General features: G+C 38.5%; 1 protein-coding gene across 1 annotated transcript; it reads right to left on the reverse strand.

Annotated features, from left to right (window-relative positions):
- Window positions 1-866: 866 nt before the first annotated feature.
- On the reverse strand, window positions 867-1,693 carry LOC103664847 (40S ribosomal protein S4-like). The gene is given in 2 exon segments (XM_008692758.1): window positions 867-1,642; window positions 1,645-1,693. Coding segments are annotated over 2 exon segments (825 nt in total).
- Window positions 1,694-21,189: the final 19,496 nt, after the last annotated feature.

A 21,189-nucleotide genomic window follows, 5' to 3' on the forward strand; every position in this document is an offset into this window, starting at 1 on the left:
ACGCCAGGCAGATTTTTACTGTTTCAATTGATTTTTCTATAAAAAGTAGAACTACATTTATGGGGAAAGAAATTGATGCTATAGCTTATATACCATGGATCCCATTAAAATGAACTTCTTTGCTGTAAAATAAACTGTAGCTTTTCTTAACGTTGACATGCTGGGGAAATTCTTACCATAGCAAAACTTCAAATTGCTCGGTACTATTAAATCTTTCTAACCTGTGTTAATCTGGGGTAAGAGTAGGAGGTAAGAAAAGAGTTTCATTTATAGAAAATGTAGAACTATATAACTTTTAAACAAAGAATTCAGTTACTTATCACTGCAAATAAATGACCCCAAGATTAAGTGGCCTAAAACAACAGTCTTTTATTATATCTTAAATTTTATTAGCCACAAATTCAAGTAGGACTCAACTGTGTGATTCTTCTGTTTCATGGGTTATCCACTGTGGTCACTTCGTGATAGTTAGCTGGACGGTTCAAGACTGCTCTCTCACACATCTGGTGACTGGAAGGGGACGCGGAAAGACTGGGCACAGCTGGGCTCCTCTTCTCTCTCTGTCGTCGCAGGACCTTTTCAGCACTGAAGCTGAACTTTATGTATGACAGCTACAGGCTCCAAGAGACCAAGGCAAACACCATCATCATCCTAAAGATCGGGACCAGAACTGACGGAATGTCACTCTCGCTGTGCTCCTTCGGTCAAAACAGTAACAGGCTAGGCTAGATTCAAGGGTGTGGAGAAATAGATTTCATCCTTTGATGACATGTCATACAGGCAAAGAAGAAATAAAGGTGATTGTCAAGGATAACCACAGAAATAGAACTTTATTACTTTTTTTTATCATGTCGTATTATCTTTAATTAAGTATAAAGACTTCTAATTATGTCATCTAGAGACCATTTCACCCACTGCTGTTTGGCTGTCAGTCTCTTGTCTCTCTCTTCAGCAATGGTGAGGCAGATACCCTTTCCACGGGGAAGAGAAGTCCACTGCTGCCTTTGCCAATAAAAAAAAATGTTGGAGAGTTGGGTGGCAAAGCTGTTGCCATTGGCATCTTCCACATGAACTTCATCAAAAGAACCAGGGTGTCTCTCTCTGCTGATGATCACACCAATTCTTTCCAGGTTAGCACGTCTGCTTATCAGATTACCAGTATCAAACTTGATGAAATCAGTGATCTTTCCAATCTCCAAATCAGTCTGAATGGTGTCATTCACCTGGGTGAGGGGATCAGGACAGTGGACGGTGGGAGCATCATGGATCACCAGATGAGAGATTCCTTTTGTCCCCACAAAGTTCTTTCTCACTTTGCACAACTTATACTTGGCCTCCTCAGTGATAATCCAATGAACAGCAAAGCAACCCTTGGTGTCATCAATCAGATAGAAATTCTCTCCAGTCTTGTCAGTGCTGATGACGTCCATAAAACCAGCAGTGTAGGTTGATAAGTTCTGGTAAGTTTGGGCCTTGCCATCAATCTTAATAAAACACTGCATACAGATCTTTACTTCAACCCCTGTTAGGGCATACCTAAGTCTATTCCTTAGGAAAATGATGAGATGAAGACACACTCTCAGCTTATGGGGACCAGCAGATGGGTGAGGGGCAAACACACTGGTCAGTTTATCCAGCATCTATGTTTTGGAGCTGCTGCACACTTCAGATGCTTCTTGGGACCACAAACCATGGCTACTCTAAGCACAAAAAGATAACATTATTACTTTTGAGAAGATATGGTAATTTGATTCAAGTTTAAATCAATTGATGAATAGCTATTGGATATTTATTATGTGTCTTGTTCTCCCTTTAATTTTATTTGGCCTACCTTAAAGTCCTTAAAAGACCTGTTTTCATGGAAAAGATACCATTGCCAATGATACTTTTTGAAAAAAAAAAAAAAACTTTCTCAATTTGGTCTTAAAAGAGAACCAGCCCTCCCTGGATTGGGTCTCAGAAGAGGCACAAGCTCCAACCTAGCTCCCTGTGGGAGTTCAGGAAGCTTAGCTGAACTTTTCAGAGTTCCTGGTTCTTTATCTGCAAAATTTATTTCATTAATCTTTATTTAGTGTCTACTCTCTATCTGTACTGGTCTAAGTACTGATGATACAAAGAAACACAAGACTATTTCCTCAAAGAATGCACAAGGAAAGGGGCACATTCACAAATAATTATGATGCAGTTTTGTAACAGTTGGTACTGACTGCTAAGATCTCTTTCATATCTAAAGCCACGTGACCCTATGAGTTTTAATTAACTTACAGATAATTTATATGTGAATGAGCATCTTTGAAGAATTTATTGTCTTAAGGACTTAAAATATGTGTCTGTGCAATTTGTTTACATTTTTAAATTGTAATTAACTGCATTTTAATCTCTTCTTACAGAGTCATAAGACTCTATGGCTGAAAGTGGTTAGGAATACATCCATTCCAATCCCTTCTTCTATAGACAAGGAATCTGGGAAACAGAGAGCCTAAGGGACTTGTCTTCCATCACACAGCTTGTCATTGGCAAAGGCAGGCCAGGCCAACACGCTCCACACTTCACGGACCTGCTTGCCTATAAAGACATTTTAGTCCAGCATCTCTCCCCCGACTGAGGTGCTAAATTCCAGAGCCCTGTCCCATTTATTGCATTTTGTTTATCTTCTGCAGAACTCTTGTGCTGTTTCAATAAAAACAACTTTAATCTGTCTACTTCACAACTTTCAGAAATTATATAGTGATATGTTGACACGTACCTCTTTGGCCATGGAGGAAAGTTGAACTAGAGAAACACTAAGACATACTGGTACGAGTTCTATTTCCATTTGCTCTACGATTCTCAATTGGAGTAAGCTTAAAAAACACAATTGTTCACAAAGACAAAAATTTCTTCATTACTCAAACCATGGTATCATCCTAATTTTTTCATGACTTATAATGAACAAGACATGTTCTAGAGACATGGTTTTCTTTCTCTGAGCTGTCTGGAAGAAGCACAGATTTCTAGAATATTGGCACTACAAGGGATCTTAAAATACTTCTAAGTCAAAAGAAAAAAATCCTTCTAAGTGAATCTCCACATTTTATAGATGGGAAAGATGAAGCCAAGGAGTCAACAGCCTTTTCAAGGTCCCAGACGGCCTTACCCAAACTAAACCAGAGTCTAGCGTTCTGATTCCCAGCTCAGTGCCCATGTCTAAACGCAAGAGATTTGCTGAAATACTCTCAGAAAATTGTATTCTCATTTTTGATGAATGCAAGGATGGAATTCAAGCTGTTCTCCTCCAAAAAGAAGTGTTAATGTTTGCTATACGTCAGAGAAAAGCTCCAAAATCTCTCCTGCCCTCTCATTCACAAAGACATTTTCCCCTCAAGCAGTTCAAATGGTCTACATAGAGATGCCCTGGATAATCAGTAAATATTCAATTTGTCTTAATGAAAGTCACACAAAAGGAACAAGACTTCCATGTTTGCCCAGGTGATTTTTGTTGGTAGCAAAATGGTTTGCTATGGCATGCCTTGAGCCATTGTTTTCTGCCCACAGATGTTTTCTTCAAAATTTCCCAAGTTAAGGAAACATCTGTGTAGACGCACTATAAACTAGAGCAGAAACGAGCAGGAGACAGCCGCCCCTCACAGCAGCGCTGAGTGCATTGTTGCTGGGTAGTGATGCATCCATCTTTCTGCTGTTTCTCTTCTGTTAGCCCCAAAGACCATCAAATCTTCCTAAGTTTCCTTCATCTCTGTTCACACTCCCCTCTATATACCTACTCCTTATCTTACTGTGGTCTTTCTTGTGTTTTCTTTTTTGTAGGTATTGGTCCAAATCTATTTGAAGACAGAGCAATGTTCAAGCACACAAGCATTTATGTCACAGAAACAAATCATCTGAGGGAAAGAATGGATATTTCACTTTTATTCTTTATGTATTGATGTTATACACACATAGCTTGACTCCAGCTGGACTTTGAGTTGAATAGGAAGCCTTTAGTTTATTTTAAAAATAGGCCCCCACTGAGTAGGCTCACCTCTTTTGACCTAATTATGAAGAAAACTCCTAGACCTTTCAAAAATTTTCTTATTCTGACTCCCAGACAGAACTGATATTGGATTAATTCTGACCTTTGGGGCACAAACCCCTGAGGCTATTCAGTTACTCTTTTCAGTGGGATTTGCTGTTATTTTCCTCTGGTTCTAATGTAGCTTAAAGTCATGTTTTTAAGACAGCTTTTTAAAAATTAGAGCGGAAGCAAAAAGCTAGCCTCAAGGCAAAGGCAAACAGTCCAGACTCATCCCTTTGGCAGGCTGAGAAATCTCCATTTGGTTGTGGCAGCAAGCCTAATGAGAAGAAAGCCGTTCATTAAATAAACAAAACATTGCAGTTTGGTCAGAGGAGGGACATAGGTGGCCGCACATCAGCCAACTCCCGGCCGTTTCCAGGACAGAATTACACACTTTGTAAAGAGTTGGTTTTGTCTAACCTACTGCAGACACTTCCAGAGAAAGAACTTCAGAGTGTATGCTTAGGAATCGTCGAGCTTCTCCTATACTTTGGCTTCATCTCAGAGGCTAACGTTAACTGTAGTGTCTTGGTTGCATCCCTTCCACATGAGGAGAGACTAAAAGAATGATCTCAATGTCCAGGCTTTAGGAGATACATAGCCTAGAGCAGTCCTCTTGGCTCTTTGCTTAGATGACTTCACTTGCTGGCTCCTATACCCTTGGTGTCTCATGACCTACCCTGGGAAATTGGGACCACCCCACTCGGGGTCCTGTCTTCTCTCCACTGCACTAGTCGTGGGGAGCTGTATGATGAAAAAAGCCCTGAGTGCTGTTCTTTCTCTGTTATCTGGTCTCTAGCACAGCTGTGCTACCTCACTGGAACCTGGCCTAATGGTTTTATGCAGTCAGATAATTATTCACAGGACTTATCTTCATTGAGCACATGCTGGGGAGAAAAATAATAGCAGGATACAGGAAACATTATCTGCCTCAGATTCAAAATTGGCTTCCAATGACTTGATTCTGGTTTATGTTATGAGAGGGAAATGAATAGTCTTCCTGTTGTCACTATGAATGTTTTTGCTGAGTCCCTACCCCATAACTTCACAAGCATACATTAGAAAACACAGGTGTTTCATGCTGTTTTCCAGTGATGGGGATGAATAATAGAACCATCTATATTGCCTCTTTTGGTCCTTGTTGGGAGCAATGGCATGCTTTTGTGCCACGATATTGGAGGAGGGGAGTCCCATCTGTATTTGACCTTATGTGTTGTGGTTTCAGACGACCTTTGCTAAACATAGGAATATATCCTGGAAATGGGACGTACTGACCCCTAATGAGCACTGTAACAAGTTTGATTAAGATTAGGTAGCTTGGAGTAAAAAAAAAAAAAAAAAAATCAGGTAGCTTGAATCCAAAGCCATAAAGAGAGGCAAGATTTCGATAGAGGAGAAAATTAAGAAAGATTTCTTAGAAGTTGTAGGTCGTAAAATAAGGACACAATACTCTAAGGATCTATCACGCAAGATCTGGATCCCCAGGCAACACTTAGAGAGAAACAGCTGGGAGATCCTGGAGGAGCGGAGCCACGGGTAAAGTTGGGAGGGATGACAGTGATGAGAAATTAGACAAGACAGCGCCAAAGGCAAACCTTGAGGGAAGCTCACCCTTGATTTGAGTGTGAACTTGGAGGAATTCGTATGACCTTAAAACGAGTAAATATTGTTCCGATATATTACCTCAGATTTGTATTTAGACTTTTAAAAAAGTCAAATCATCTTAAAACAGCAAACATCTTGCAGCCAACTTAAAGTTTTGATTCATCCTTCTCAAATGAAACAGTGGGACTACTGGCCTGTACGTTACCAGCGCGCTGTCACTTGTTCTGTTGGTCCTGCCAGAACAACCGGTACTTCCGTGGTCACTGCGGGGGAGGTAACTCCATGAAACCACCTTCGCTCCACAGCTCCTTTTCCAGCGAGGTCACTTTACTCCCTCGCTAATGACTCCATGCTTCAATTCAACCCCAATTACAAGAACAAAAACCACACTGACTTACATACTCGAACATTTCATATTCCAATAACATTCTTCCTTAGGTTGTGGCCAAGATGAAAACACTTTAGCCAAAATGACTTGAAAGATAAAACGTGTTATTTTACCTCCTGATCCATGGGTAAAGAATCAAGGACATCAGAGGAATATACTTCCATTTGAAGGAATGCTTTTCAGGCAGTGGGCATAACTAATTCGGTTTACGTTTATACCTTCTACTGGGCATCCAAACATATTATCTGGTTAAGTCTTTTCACAATACTGTAAGGCCTGTTTTCAGAGTGACTCCAAACAGCAATGACGTATGAGGTTCAGTCATGACCAAATGGGTCACAATATACAGAGAAGTAAAATTTCTAATAATATCCATTGTCCTAAATCAAAGAATGTCTTCCAACTTTTTGGTGATTACCAAGAACGGGAACATAAAAACTGAATTTCATCCGCAAATTGGCAAATGAGTTATATGGGCCCTATCCAGCAGCATGCATGGTCTTTAAAATGGCTTTTTAATTCATCCCAGGAAACTCAAACTTCCTGTTTGCTGCGTGTGTGCTCGGAAGTCCTCCAAGAGAGTGAAAGAGTAATAGAATAGAGGCCCTTCCTGAGGAGAAAGGCTGCAGGAAGCAGAATGTGGAACAAATGGAAAGGCAAATTGGTTTCTGGTGGTGAAGGCCTTCCTGATTTTCACACCACAGAACAAACCTGGGCTCCTGCTCCATTTCAAATTACTTCAAGCAGCTTCCCATCTTGGGGTGGGAGCGTAGACTATAAATTCTCTGTTTGCTGTGAATCTAGCTCTCTTCATTTTCTGTCTGTAATTTCTTCCTCCTCCCTGTCCACCTTAGTTCTTCAATTCCAGTTTTGTGAAATACACTTTGGGAAAAGTGGAATCTGAGAGAAAGGAAGGACAAGAGAAGAAAGAAAGAAAAAAAAGAAAGGAAAAGAGAGAGGAAGGAAGGAAGAAAAAAGGAGGGAGGGAGGGAGGGAAGGAAGGGAGAGAAGAAGGAAGGAAGGAAGGAAGGAAGGAAGGAAGGAAGGAAGGAAGGAAGGAAAAAGTGGAATCTGCTTGCTCAGTTATCATATATTGACAGGACTTCCCCCCCCCCCACCCGGTTGTTTTTCTTGCCCACAAAGAACATGTCTTGCTTGTTACAGGCGTTAGTATGTTTCATTCAGTTGAATTTCTGTATTACCAAAGTCAAAAATAGAATTTGAAAAGTATTTTGAAAGCAGGAAAAGTCACCCTTTCTGGTGTAGTGATATTGCTATTTTTAAAAATCTCATTAAAAATGAAATAAAAGGTCCTGAAACTAATACAACACTGTATGTTAACTACACTGGAATTAAAAATTAAAAATTTAATTAAGAAAAGAAATAACAGATTTAATGATTTTTGGACTGGTAAGCGAGCATTAAACAATTCTTTTTTTTTTTTTTTTTTTTTTTAAGTAGGCTCCACACTGGGTGGGGCAGGGCTTGAACTCACCACCCTGAGAGTTCTGCCCCAGCCAGTGTGGAGCCTACATTAAAAACACTGAGAACTAGAGTGGGACCCTTAAGCAACCAAGCCACCCAGGCACCCTGAGCATCGAACAGCTTTTAAGCTACTGTTTTTTACCATTTGAAAGGTTTTAATTGTAAGATAGATTGTAACTATTCAGACGCAACTCCAATGTTCTTTTCTGAATTCATGATCGTTAAAAATAGAAGTAAAAAGTTATTTCATGTTTAATTTGTATTTGTTGAAAACAGAAGTAAAAATGGTAGACAGAAAACAGAACAACAGAGTTGTGCCTCTGTCTGTATTGCCAAAGGTGCTGTGGGTGCTCTGACTTGTTCCCCTGGTCCAGAGGGACCCAGGGCTGATATAGACCCTCCCCTCCCCCTGCATGGAAGATTCACCTCTGCCCAGGTTTTCCTCACACCCTGTCCTGGAAGGAGAAGGCTGGTGGGGGCTGCTGGGGGGCCGGAATCACACACACAGACAAAACCTGGGCTGGATCTGGCCCATCAAGAGGGACTTGTGTCTTGTTCTCAGTCCTCCTTCCTAATTCTGCTGCTTCTGCTTTAATCACATTTAAAAAGAAAAAAAAAGTTTTAAGAAACTTACGTTGCAGGATTGGGGTGTTCTTGTCTCACGGAGTCAAAGAATGAATCTCGTGGACACAAAATGATGAAGTGAAGTAAAAGTTTATTAAGTGAAGGTGAGAACAGAAAGGAAAGAAAAAGCTCTCTAGACTGAGAAGGGTCCCGAATAGGTTGCCACCGAGGGCTTTCAGTGGCCGGCTGTGATTTACTGAGAAGTGATGGGGGAACTTAAATCCTGCTGACCTCTTTCCCACTGATAGTACTATGTTTACTTTTTCTTTGAAGTTTGGTAATTTTTAGTGGTCCAGCTGCAACTGTCATAGAGAAATCTGGTCTCTGACATTGAAGACATATCTCTGGTTTTGAACGCCTCAGCATTTCTGCACATCTGGGATTTCTGTGAGCCTGGTCACCGTGCCTCCTGCGTGAGCCTCGTCCCGGGGGAGTCAGGGGCCTCCTATCTCTCCCTGCCTGGACCTTAACCCCTTCCCTACTCACCAGCCAGCACCTGTGGGCAGAAAGAGTATACTGGGATTATGAGGAGGGACTGACTGTATCCTTTTTAACTAGTGGGGGTGAGGGATAGCGCGAGTCTCCAAGGAATCTGGGGGCAAGGCCTTGGGACCCTGAGGGGCCAGCTGCTGCCAAGATAAGGTTACTTTTTAAACATAAAGGCACTAAGGCAGCCACGAGTTCCTTGAAGAGGGTCACGCTCTGTATGTTTCAGGTATCTTTCAGTGGGCTGCCCTCCTAAGGAGATTTTAATTTAAGCTACATTTCTTTTGCCTTTGTTTCCCACGTCACTTAAACACGGAGACATTTTACCCAGGTTTAGAGTTTATAGAGATTTCTCGCTAAAATATATGTGAGTCTCTCTTAATTTTATCTTCAACTTAACATATATTAAGTTTTATTTTTTATTTTGTTTTTTTGGGGGTTGTATGTGTGTGTGTGTGTTGTTTTTTGTTTTTGAGAAAGAACATGTGCACGGGGGAGGGGTGGGGAGGAGCCGAGGGAGAAGAGAGAACTTTAAGCAGGCTCCAGGCCCAGCGTGAGGCCCTCCCAGGGCTCCATCTCATGACCCTGAGATCTTGACCAGAGCTGAAATCAAGAGCCCAACGCTTAACCAACTGAACCACCCAGGCGCCCCATTTTAAATTTTATTTTGAAGGCGAGTCTTAAAAACTAGACTGTTTTTGAAGAGAAGTGCATCTCGCCTAACCATTTCAGGCCGGATTGAGATTCCTGATGAGAACCCATGAGGAACGCGAAGTTTCTTGCGGCTTGGCTGTTGAGCTGAAGTATGTGCTCAATTTCTTAAAGTATTTCTTCAAGTCATAGGTAAATGGTAAGTTCTCCACTTTTTTATTATTCTCTTTCCTGTATTGGTGGGCATCCCTATGAGGTTTGTGTTTCTCAGAATGGCTGGTTAAAAAAAAAAATTCTAGATTTAAATGGATCAAGTCAGTAACCAAGTGTTATAGACTATGTTTTATAGTACATCCGCACATAGCGTCCTTTCTAATACGAGCTGGCTGTGAGACAAGGTCTTACATGAGGGGAGTGGAGATTTTATTTATGCATTTGGGAAGGCAAAACTTCTCGTAGTATCTTGTCATTACTAACTGAAGTGCAATCTTGTTGTCAAATCTAACTTGTTAATATTTTCATTTGTTCACTCCGCTTCCCCTTATTCATGCTGTTCATCTTTAGGACTGGTGTTCGAGACTAGAGAAGCTGTGGAGGGGGGTCGTTTTGCGGTAGTGAACAATTCTGGGTTTACTGAAAGAGGAATTCTGAAAGTACTGATTAAGCGGTTTGATGTCATTATGTTTGTAGGCCAGTTTATCAGTATCCTTTTCCTGCAGAAAATTATGTAACCAAGTCACAAAGCTGTTGTGTGTGTGTGTGTGTGTGTGTGTGTGTGCGCATGCACACACATGCCAGTTCAGTCACTTGGTAACCACATGGTAACCACTTCATTTGCCCAGACTGAGATTTAAAATATATCTGAGTTTTAAAATAAAATACATTTGAGTTTTAAAGCTTATATTAAGCTTGTGGTGGATTAAAAACAAAGTATCAGCCTGATACTTTTGAAAAAAATTAAACTATAGGAAACTGCCTATAACGTGTGAACAACCTAGAAATCATTATCTGGAAGTGGATAATAAACAGATGCATTAAAAAAAAATCAGTTTTCCTCTGAGGTTTAGGTTTTCAGCTGGGGGTTGCTCCCTAGAGGACATTTGGAAACGTGTAGAGAAGGGTTTTGATTGTCACAATGACTGGGGACAGCGAGTACAAGGCCAGAGATGCCAAATAATCCTCGATGCATACGGGACATTCTGGCTTAATGAAGAGCTCTCGCATCATCATTCCAACAGCAGCCCTGTTGAGAACTGATGGTGTCCCTATTCTTAATAGGTATGACATATGGGAAATACTAGGAAACTAGACTGGATAATCTTCTTTTTTTCTTTTCCAGCGCAGACTCGGGCCAGTAAAATGAACTAATTAGGAAACAAATTTCCTCTTCCTAAAATTATAGTTAACACCCACTGTAAGCAATTGGTAATTTAAATTCTCAATGTTTGTGCCAAGGGGTTCGATGATTTTATGTAAGGTGGCAATGTACTGGAAACAGTTTAGATCTTATTGTAGGAAAATAGTGCTATTATCTAAGAAAACAAAAGATTTCTTGTAATTTCAAGTGCTCAAAATTGGGACAACTGGAGATTTAATCACTTTGGACCTGAAAAATAGGATTTAAAATTAAAGTTGAACCTGGGAAGAGCCTAGACATCATTGTTTATATCAATGATGGAATAAACATAAGAAACTCGAGAAACCTATACAAATACCAAAGAACAGGGTAAAATAAGCTATGTATTTTGGTCAGCCCTGGCCAACTAAACATTTTTGTCCTTTGTTTTCTCCATCAAGAAGAGCTATGGTTGGATTCATATCTTTTTAAATATTTCATCAAATGTTTAATTTAATAATTTTTAAGTTGAACAAATAATTTTTTTCAAGTCCATTAGAGCACTATTCCCTAAAGACAACATCATTTTATTACATTCTTTTTTCAAGTTTTTAAGATGTCATTTCTCAGCTGTGATAATGACCCAGGCTCCAGTTCTTTCTTATTGAACTAAAACCCATGAACATCTTGGTTAATCTCGTATATGTGTAGATGTGTTTACTTTCATGCAACAAGTCCTTAGCTTTAATACCTGTTTAACATAAAAAGATCTCTTTTGAGCTTTCAAAAAAAATTTTTAATCTTCTGTGGTGCAGCTGGGTTTTAGTTGTGTATTTCTCTGTTTTCAACTTCTTGAGTTATTGCTGGAAAGCAAAGTAGATAATAGTTTTTAATTACAGTTGACCCTTGGGGCACCTGGTGGTGCAGTAGGCTAAGCATCCAACTCTTGATTTTGGTTCAAGTCATGATCTCAGGGTCCTGAGATCGAGCGGCCTCATGTACTCAGCGGGGAGTCTGCTTCTCTCCCTCTCCCTCTTCCTCTGCCCCTTCCCCCACTCACACTTTCTCTCTTTTTGTCTCTCTCTCTTTCTCTCTAAAATAAATAAAATAAATCTTTAAAAAAATTACAGTTGGCCCTTGATACAACATGGAGTTAGGGATGCCAAACCCCCACACAGTTGAAAATCTGTGTATAATTTTTGACTCCCCAAAAACTCCACAACTAACGGCGCACTGTTGACCATTGACCAGAAGCCTTACTGATAACATAAACAGTCAGTTAACACATATTTTGTATGTTATGCATATTATATGCTATATTTTTTCAGTAAAGTAAACTAGAGAAAAGACAATGGTGTTAAGAAAATCGTAAGAGAAAATCTCCAAAAAACTTTCCAATATATTTATTGAAAAAAATCTGCATATAAGTGGACCAGGCAATTATAACACATGTTGTTCAAGGGTCAACTGCATTTGAATTTTGGCTATGTTTAAGCTATTACATTACAGTTAATTGTATTACACTTCAGTTCTGTGTTAGAGAAGTCTTTGACATTATCTTAAATAATCCTCATAACAACCATCTAGGTTCAGTGCTATTATTCCCAAATTACAGCATCAAAGCACTTACATAACTGGGTCCCAAGGTCTAACATGTGGAAAGGAGCCTTCTAGTCAGAAGCTCTTCCTGTAACACTATATATTCTTCCTATTTTCATTTAAATGTGATTGCTTCATATTTTAGCTAATAAAAACATTAAATAAAATCATGAAATTACTACACTGTTGAAACGTGAACCTAAAAAATTTTTAAATAAGGGTCAGAATCCTTTTTCGTTCCATGTAGAATAAAGAAATTCATAAAATTTGACATTATAGGTCTCCTTTGGGACTTTAGGCTCCGTGAGGCAATGTAAAAATAATGGTTTTCAAATTTGTTTTATCTTTCATCTTTTGTTTCTTTTGATAATACATTAGTAAGAACTTTAAATCAAGATTTGGATGATACTATAAATATGTTCTAAAGTGATCAGGAGAATTAAAGCAATTTAATTTTTTGCTTATGAGAACCATCCCTCGTGGTGTTCTTTGTTTTTTAAAAGTCATATTGAATTTTATTTTTTTATTTGTTTTTTGTTTTGGGTTTTTTTTTAATTTCTATTCTTTTATTTTTTAATTTATTTATTTTTATTATGTTCAGTTAGTCAGCATATAGTACCTCATAAGTTTTTGTTGTAGCATATTGAATTTTCTGACTTAGTAGAAACTGTACTTTATAGAAAGAGATGTTAACATCTGTGGTGAAATATTTTCTTTTCTTTTCTTTTTTTTTTTAAAGAGTTTTTTTATTTATTTATTTGACCGAGAGAGAGAGAGATAGCCAGCGAGAGAGGGAACACAGGCAGGGGGAGTGGGAGAGGAAGAAGCAGGCTCCTAGCAGAGGAGCCTGATGTGGGGCTCGATCCCAGAATGCCAGGATCACGCCCTGAGCTGAAGGCAGACGCTTAATGACTGAGCCACCCAGAAGCCCCTGTGGTGAAATATTTTCTTACATGAAGTCTTAAATCTGATTTAAAAGTTTTAGGCTGACAGTTTTTATGCTTGTTTCTTTTTTTAAAAAAAATCATTGTATCTGTCACAGATAAAAGATTGACGAAAAAAGAAAAATTGACATGCAAATAGGAGACTTTGTGTTTTGCTGAAAACATAATCAGAGAAATGGGAGGGTAGCTAGAGGTTGAAATAAGGGTAATTGTTTTCTTTTGGTTTGGTTTTAAGATGGGAGAAATGGGAGCACATCTATGTGTTGATAGGAGCCATCCAACCGGGACAGAGAATTTGGTGATTAACAAAGAGAAGGGAGATATGTCAGAGGAATCTTCCTGATTCAGACAGGAGCAGCAGGATCTGGTACACTTAATTCCACTTCGGATTTCTAGGAGACAATGTGGAGCACATCTCAGACTTAGTCCAACTGAGGGGAGAGAAAGTGTGAGTATCTTTTTACCAAATCCCCAGCTGTCCAAGGCTGAGGACTACTCCAGGAGCATTAACTCTCTGGCATTTCTGGCTTGACTCTTGCATTGGCTGATTCTTCCCAGGGTCATCAAAGGGCCTCAGGTAGGGAGTAGCAGAGATTTCATGAAGCAGGATTCTGTGTGTAGAGGTGAGCTATGGGGCTATGGCAGGCCACCCATAGCTATTGTCACACCCACACTCTAGACAGGAGATACACTAAGTAATAGCAGTCATGTCTAGTTCAGTACTAGTCATACTTTTCCCAAAAGAGCTTTATAAATCAAGAAGAACTTAAAATACATATATACCAACTGAATTCAGGACCTTCTATTTAAAAGCTTAATGCATTATTATGAAGTCCTCTATAAGCTTAAAAAGGCCAAGAACAAAAATTTCTTTAACTTAAGTGAATAGTTATTTGTGACATCTGTAATGCCACAAACCAAGAGAAAAACAATGTTCCCATAAATCATAAGATATGTTAACATGAAAACCATCCAATCCGTTTATTTTTTTGCTTGCTACCTACTGTGATAATGAGGCACCTTCCATTTATTTTTTTATTTTATTTTATTTTTTTAAAGATTTTATTTATTTATTTGACAGAGATAGAGACAGCCAGCAAGAGAGGGAACACAAACAGGGGGAGTGGGAGAGGAAGAAGCAGGCTCCCAGCGGAGAAGCCTGATGTGGGGCTCGATCCCAGGACTCCGGGATCACGCCCTGAGCCGAAGGCAGATGCTGAACGACTGCGCCACCCAGGCGCCCCTCCATTTATTTTTTTAAATGACACTTAGTCTAGTTAGTGGTTTGCCTGAAGCTTGAGCAACTTCCGGCTCCATCACTCTTGGATATATTGGACTCAAAGATCATTCCTTTTTCTGTTGTGGGTAAAATATGTTACACTTTAAACAAACCCACTTAACAGCCTTCACACTTCTTTGTCTGCTGTCCTTAATAAAACCAGGCTCTCTCCTGACCTTTCCCCAGTAGTAGCTGCTACTTACCAGGTTTACCAGAAGGTCAGGAAATAGAAGTTGGTGTCCTTCCTCTCCTGCACTCCTGACCTCCTACCTTCTTCTTCTAGACCATAACTCCTGCTTTTCTTCTAAAATTCTATCTTCTTCTGGGGATTAACTCAGCCTCTAATCCCACAGATTAATTTTTAGGCCATTCCTTTTCTCACTTCCCAACGGAAACCTCCCTGATTCCAGACTCTCTGCCCCTGCACCTGCCATCCTGTCCTTTGCCTTCGTTACACTGTTAATGATTGCGATTATAATAAAATTACAAATTTATCTATATATATTTACTGTCGATACTTTAGATGGCCCTCTAAATTCCAGCAATTTACGTTTTTAAATTTGATTCTCATGCAAACTAATTTTATTCCAAGTTTACAAATGAAGAAAGTGAGGCTTGCTACGGTTAAGAAACTTGCCAGTATCATGCAGTTAGAAAGCTGTAAGCCAGTCCAGTGTCAACTCAGGTAGCCCAACTCCAGAATTTGCTCTTCTACCCACACTGCTTTACTGCTTCCAGGGTATTTTAACTTGTTTTCTCATTATTGTTTATCTTCTTGAAAGACTCTAGGCTTTTGAAAGAAGGGATCATATGTACATTGCCACCAACCTAGGTCCTAGACTCATGCTCGACAAAAAACTAGCGTCTGATTTACATTTGCTGAGTAAATGAATGAATAAACCAGTTGATACACAATTCTGTATCACAAACTAACTATAGGGGTGGTTGATAGGTTGGTGGTGGGTCAGTCATTTTATTTTCCTGTGATAAAATCAAGCATATTGACTAAAACAGAATCACAAAAATAAACTACTTCATACTAATCCATAGCACCTGCGTGTAGATTTCTATTTTTGAAAATTGTCATTTGCACGTAAACATCTCCATTTAGACTGGATGGAAAAAGGCCAGTTTCAATTAATGCAGTATCCTTAAAGGGATAAAATTGTATTCCCCAAATGTATATTGCAATAAACCAAGACAATAAGATTTGCTTAATGGATGTAAATAAATAAATAGCTTTTTCAATAAATTTTTTCAAGTATTAACACATATGCCAAGTGTTCTAGAGAATGTAAAAGGAGAAGATCTAAACTTTGTTCTTAAGTACTTTACAATCTAGTTTGATATATGAAACATAAGGAACAGACCAAGAAAATGTCTACTCAATGATATTTTATATGATACAGATTATGACGTTATAGATATTCTGAACTAGAACTTGTGCTTGTGGGGTGGAGAGGTCAAGAAAGTTTAGGGGAGGAAATGCGCTTTGGTTGAGAGAATATAGGCTCTTTCTGAGTGGGTTGAAGGGATTTTAGGCCAAGGGCAGGGAAGGATAGAGAAATAAGCAGACAAGTGGGGAGTTAGAGAGTACAGCAGCAAGGCACATTGCTTGCCATGAAAACTGTTTGTGATAGGAAAGAATCACAGTGCTCTGTTAAAAACCAGCTGGCTGATGGAAGAGAGTGACGGCCAAGCTGAACATTTAGACTCAACATAAGAGAGCCATTGTGGATGAAGAGGTTACCAGGAAATGAAACCAGCATTATTTTAGAAGGATGAAGAAAGAGCAGAGGCTGAAAGTAGAAAGATCCACTAGGACACAAACATAGTTACTTAAACATGAGGTAAAAGGAGCCTGGATTCTAGTTAAGACAGGAGGAATCAGAAGGAATAAAGAGATATGAGAAAACCCATGGAGGCAGAATTGAAAGGGCCTGTTGACTGACTGGGCATACGGGTCTGCCAAAAGGAGGAGATAGATGGTGACATCCAGGTTGTAAGTCAGGAGAACTGGAAGCTTTAGACACACTGCTCTAGAGGTGACTGAAAGCATAAACATGGGATTTCTGAAGGCTTTTGTAAACACGAGAAAGAAAATGTAAAATCTTAGCTAGAAATATATTTGGGAATAAAACACAATATACAAATTATTATTTTACATAAATGATTATTGAAAGATTTTTTAAAGATTATAGAGAGGTTTTTGAAAAAATTTCTTAAGTAAGGAAACATTCTCGTTGCAGGTATGTGCTGACTATGGAGGAATTGGTATTTACCTGCTAGAACTCAGATGTACCTCAAAAATGTAACTTTGTTTTCTGTGAGTTCTTGCCTTTCTGCCCCAAACTCAATGACTGAGGAAAAACATCTTAAATTATCAAATTAGTATTATTGTGCAAGGTAAACATTCAGTCAGTTCAAAATTTAAATTCCCTATCAATATTGGCTTTTGCTCTGTCATAAGATTTCTATTCTACCTTCTGTGTTTTAAGATTTATCCAAATACTCATAGAGGTGGTGGGGTGGAGCCTCTAATCCACAGACTGTCATTTCACACCATGCTGGCTGCCACTGTGATGGGCTTTGTCGTACTGACTTGCTCAGCGCCTACCACTGGTATTCATTTTGAACTAGTCTTTGCATTTGGTCTTCTAAGGCTTTATGCAGATACTCACTATGAAATGTGTTCCTTGTCATAGTATCTGCTCAAGGCCTTTTCTGTTCTGTCAGTTTTCTTATTATCTTCTTGTTACTCTCTCTAGGCACACAAGAGCTATGGAGACCACAGATAGGCTTCCCACAGCTGGTAAAATGATCCCTACTCCATTTACTTCCTCCAATGCTGCTGCTTTCTTGTTGACCCACCATATTGTTTGTGGCACCATTCTGAATCCAGGGCTTCTCTGCAAGCTTTGTAATCTTTTCAGACCATGTCCAGGGTATCAGAGATCAAGGTCTATTATTTTTGGATTCCCCACAATGTATTTGGATATGTTTTGCTGTTCCCTGGGTTTCAACTCTGGGAGAAAGAGTGGTATGAAGATTTAGTGGTGTACTAGAGTCAATTTATTTATCCCAGCTCATGGAAGTTCAGAAAGGTTGCCGGAGAGTTGTTAAACACGGACTTTATTTTAAATTAAATTCTATGAACTTGCATTTAAGTTAATTAAAAACAAAGGTAATAAATACTCCAAATCATCACATCCTAATGATCTTAGTACATTTTTACTGATTTTATTAGCATTTTACTAATAAAATAGACTTTACAAATACCTATGTCTTTGAAGTCACTTATGTATATTTTCTCTTTCTAACCCTGCACTCAATAATATCAGATTCATAGCTTGAAATTGTCCGTAATGTGAGTATTTACAAACAGAAACTGACAAATGGTACAATTGTTAAATGTTTACCAGCACACCACTACTCAGGAGTATCTCTTGCCTATTTACTTCCTTAAACTTTTCATCTCTTCTTCTCCTCTTCTTTTCAGTGGTCTAAGGGTTTTATTACTACTGCTTCCTGTGTGACAAGACCTGCTTTTGCATCTTCCTCTTCTACTGGGTCAAAAAATTTAATAATGATGTTTATTATTTATTAATAAAGAAGGGCAGGAGAGAGCCTAGATTTTAAAAACATATATTATCCTTATTGCTTGACTACTAACTTACTTTCCAAACTCTGTCTTTGTAATGACAGATCTCATCCAAGACTCCAAATCATCCCAAACTCCAAATTAATACAGTTGCATTAGTAAGGATTTATTACAGCAACAAGTAGCAATAAATTGTCTATCTTGAGTTCTGAATAATTCACAATTGCAAATGTGCTTCTATATTTTACTACCTTGGCATTCTTGAGTTCTCATAACTTTCCAAGTTTCTCATGGTAATAAAGCTGATTTAACTAGTAATTAATGAACAGAAGTAATTGTATTCACTTGGCATCTTGAACAAATGGAATCACCTTAGTACAGCAATGTCAAAGCAGAGGGAGAAGATTTTCTGTGCTTCTTTTTCCACAAATGGTATGAAGGAGGTAGAAGATTGCTTCATTAGTCACTAATAATCATTTATAAAATTGGAGAAACCACAGGCTAATGAATCTTTCAGCTTCTTCTAGTTTCTACACTCAGTCCTAGACTAAGTCTCTATTTTCTCACTCTGTTGATTAAATGGCCACTTTGCCAGAGAGAATTTAAAAGAACAAGCATTTGGGAAATATATTTATTGCCAAATTCTCTGATGAAATGATTCTAGTTCCAGAGTAATGCAACATTTTCCAAACAAAAGAAACTTAGAATTATAAAGTTTCAGTCTTGGGAAAATACTAGAACACCCCCCTCCCCAAGAAATTAAGGGAAAGTGGAATTTCTGTTATGGAGACATGGAATCTAGTTACTTTGGTACTATATTGGTACCTTGCAATTATATAGTGGTATTGTTGGGTTTTTTTTACCTTAATTCTTCAAAATAAATAATGTAAAGTTTACCGGAAGGATCATTCTTGAGAGAGGGCATTATGTAGGTGATACTGTTCACCTAGTTTTGCAAACTCTGGCTACCAAAACCTTGACTCTAACGGTTAGGCAGAGCCTACTTATCCAGGTATCACATATAGCAATACTTGAAGGTTTTAATTTAATCTCAAGAATTTATCGAGAAAACAGAAATATTTGTGGTAACAACTGAAGCAATATTCAGTGGGGATAATGCTGCCATATGTGTATGATAACCAAAAGAGAAAAATAAATGAATTTAATGAAAGAATTAACTAAACTGGAAAAGTATACATTGATCAGGTTCTCATACCACCTGCCGATAACCCCGCATAGTTAGAAAAAATGATCTGATCGCATCTGGATTTGTCTCACAGTGATTTTCTTTCAAATCTTGTAAGATACGAGAGCTTTTTTCCTTCTCATCCCTTATTAATAACTGCAATTATTTCTTTTGGCCCATGCACTCACTTAGAAGCAACGGAGTGTTTATTACAGTTCTGCAGATGTTTGCCTCCCTCTAAAGTGCTCTACAAAAAGCTAATTGCCTACTTTTCTGTAATAGAACAAACTGCATCTTGTTTTAGCTCTATGCTGTTTTCTTACCTAATCGCTCTATGACACTCATCCCTCTGCCATGATGTAAACATTCCACGTGGGAAGAACTTCTCTGGCCATGCAGTCAATAGAAAGCATTACATCTTCCTTAGAGACCTGAGGTGAACCTGAATCTATCACATCACATATGGTCCCAGTGGTCTTTTTGTAGACAATTGACCACGCAACAATGGTAGCAATAATTTAATCCCTCATTGCTTAACTATTTCTTGTTCAGTATCTTTTATGCCATAATTTCCCTGCAGATCTGTGGGCTTATTTACTTTTGACAATTCTCCACACGAGTAGGTAGAGCAATTATCATCTCCTTATTTTATAGATGAGGAAACGGAGCCCTAAAAATGTTAAGTGACATGCCGGAGGTCAAATAAGTGGTGACTGAGCTATTATTAGAAGACAATCTTCATATGGAGAAATGGTTATGATATATCATCAAATGAATTTTAAAAATACAGAAAATGGAAAATGCATATCGAGATTATATGCATAATAAAATATTAATTGAAAATATACACATATATACATACAAGAAAGAAATACTGCCAAAAAGCACATTTTATAAATATCAAATAGGCGTTAATAGATACTATGTTTACAGACAGTAGCAGACATGGTCTGTGCCACACTAGAACTAATAATCTAGTGAAAGAAACAAATGCTAATCAAATAAATACAAAAATAAATCTATAATACCACATCGTGGAAAAAAGTGTAAACAAACAACAACAAAAAACCAAGGTGCTATGAATAGCATCTAATTTAATATAAATGAGGGTTGATTAGACTCTGAAGAATTTAATTGAGGCAGAAAACAGAAAGATGACTAGGAATTAGCCAGGTGAAGATGTTGGAAGATTTTTTTTAATTTATCTTTTTACCTCCTGACTTTCAAATTTCTATAAAACACAGATGTTACTTTACCAAACAGAATCTGTGCCTTTGTGACTTTGATTCTCTCTCTGGCAGAATACTTGCTATCAAACCAAACCTCCTCAAAAAACAACTCTAAATGCTGAAATTACAAAGAATAATAAGGACAAGAAATACTTAAGCAACAAAGGAACCCAAGAAAAGGAAAATCCACTGTAGTAAGAGAAATTCTCTGCCACTTTTCCTTTTAAGGACTTTTCTGATATGTGAGTGCTGTGGGCCAGAGCCCTAAAAAAAGCAGCAGATCAGAGCTTTTGCTACTTTACAGTGCTGGGGGGAGACAAAAGCTCGGAGGATGTTGAAAATAGATGGAAGTCAAGGAATGGGTACTGCCGTTGGAAGATTTTAATGCACTTCTCAACAGTGACAGAACAAGCAACCAAAAAACAGTAAAAACCTGAAAGATTGGAAGGACACTCTTAATAAATTTGGCCTAATTGAAATAGATAAAAGACTACAAAACTTCTTCATACACACTTTTCAAGTGCATGCGAAACATTTACCATATGCTGGTAAATGACCATATATTGAGCCATAATGCAAGTCTCAATAGTTTAGAGGGACGAAGATAGATAAACATAATTGCAAACAGCAGTGGAATTTAGCTGTGCATAAGTATTCTAAAATAGTTGGAAGCAGAGGGCACGCATGTGCAGTGGGGTGGGGAGGAGCAGGGACCTGGCCGCAGG

This window comes from Ursus maritimus, unplaced genomic scaffold (assembly GCF_017311325.1).
Source record: "Ursus maritimus isolate PB19 unplaced genomic scaffold, ASM1731132v1 scaffold_15, whole genome shotgun sequence".
Classification (NCBI taxonomy): domain Eukaryota; kingdom Metazoa; phylum Chordata; class Mammalia; order Carnivora; family Ursidae; genus Ursus; species Ursus maritimus.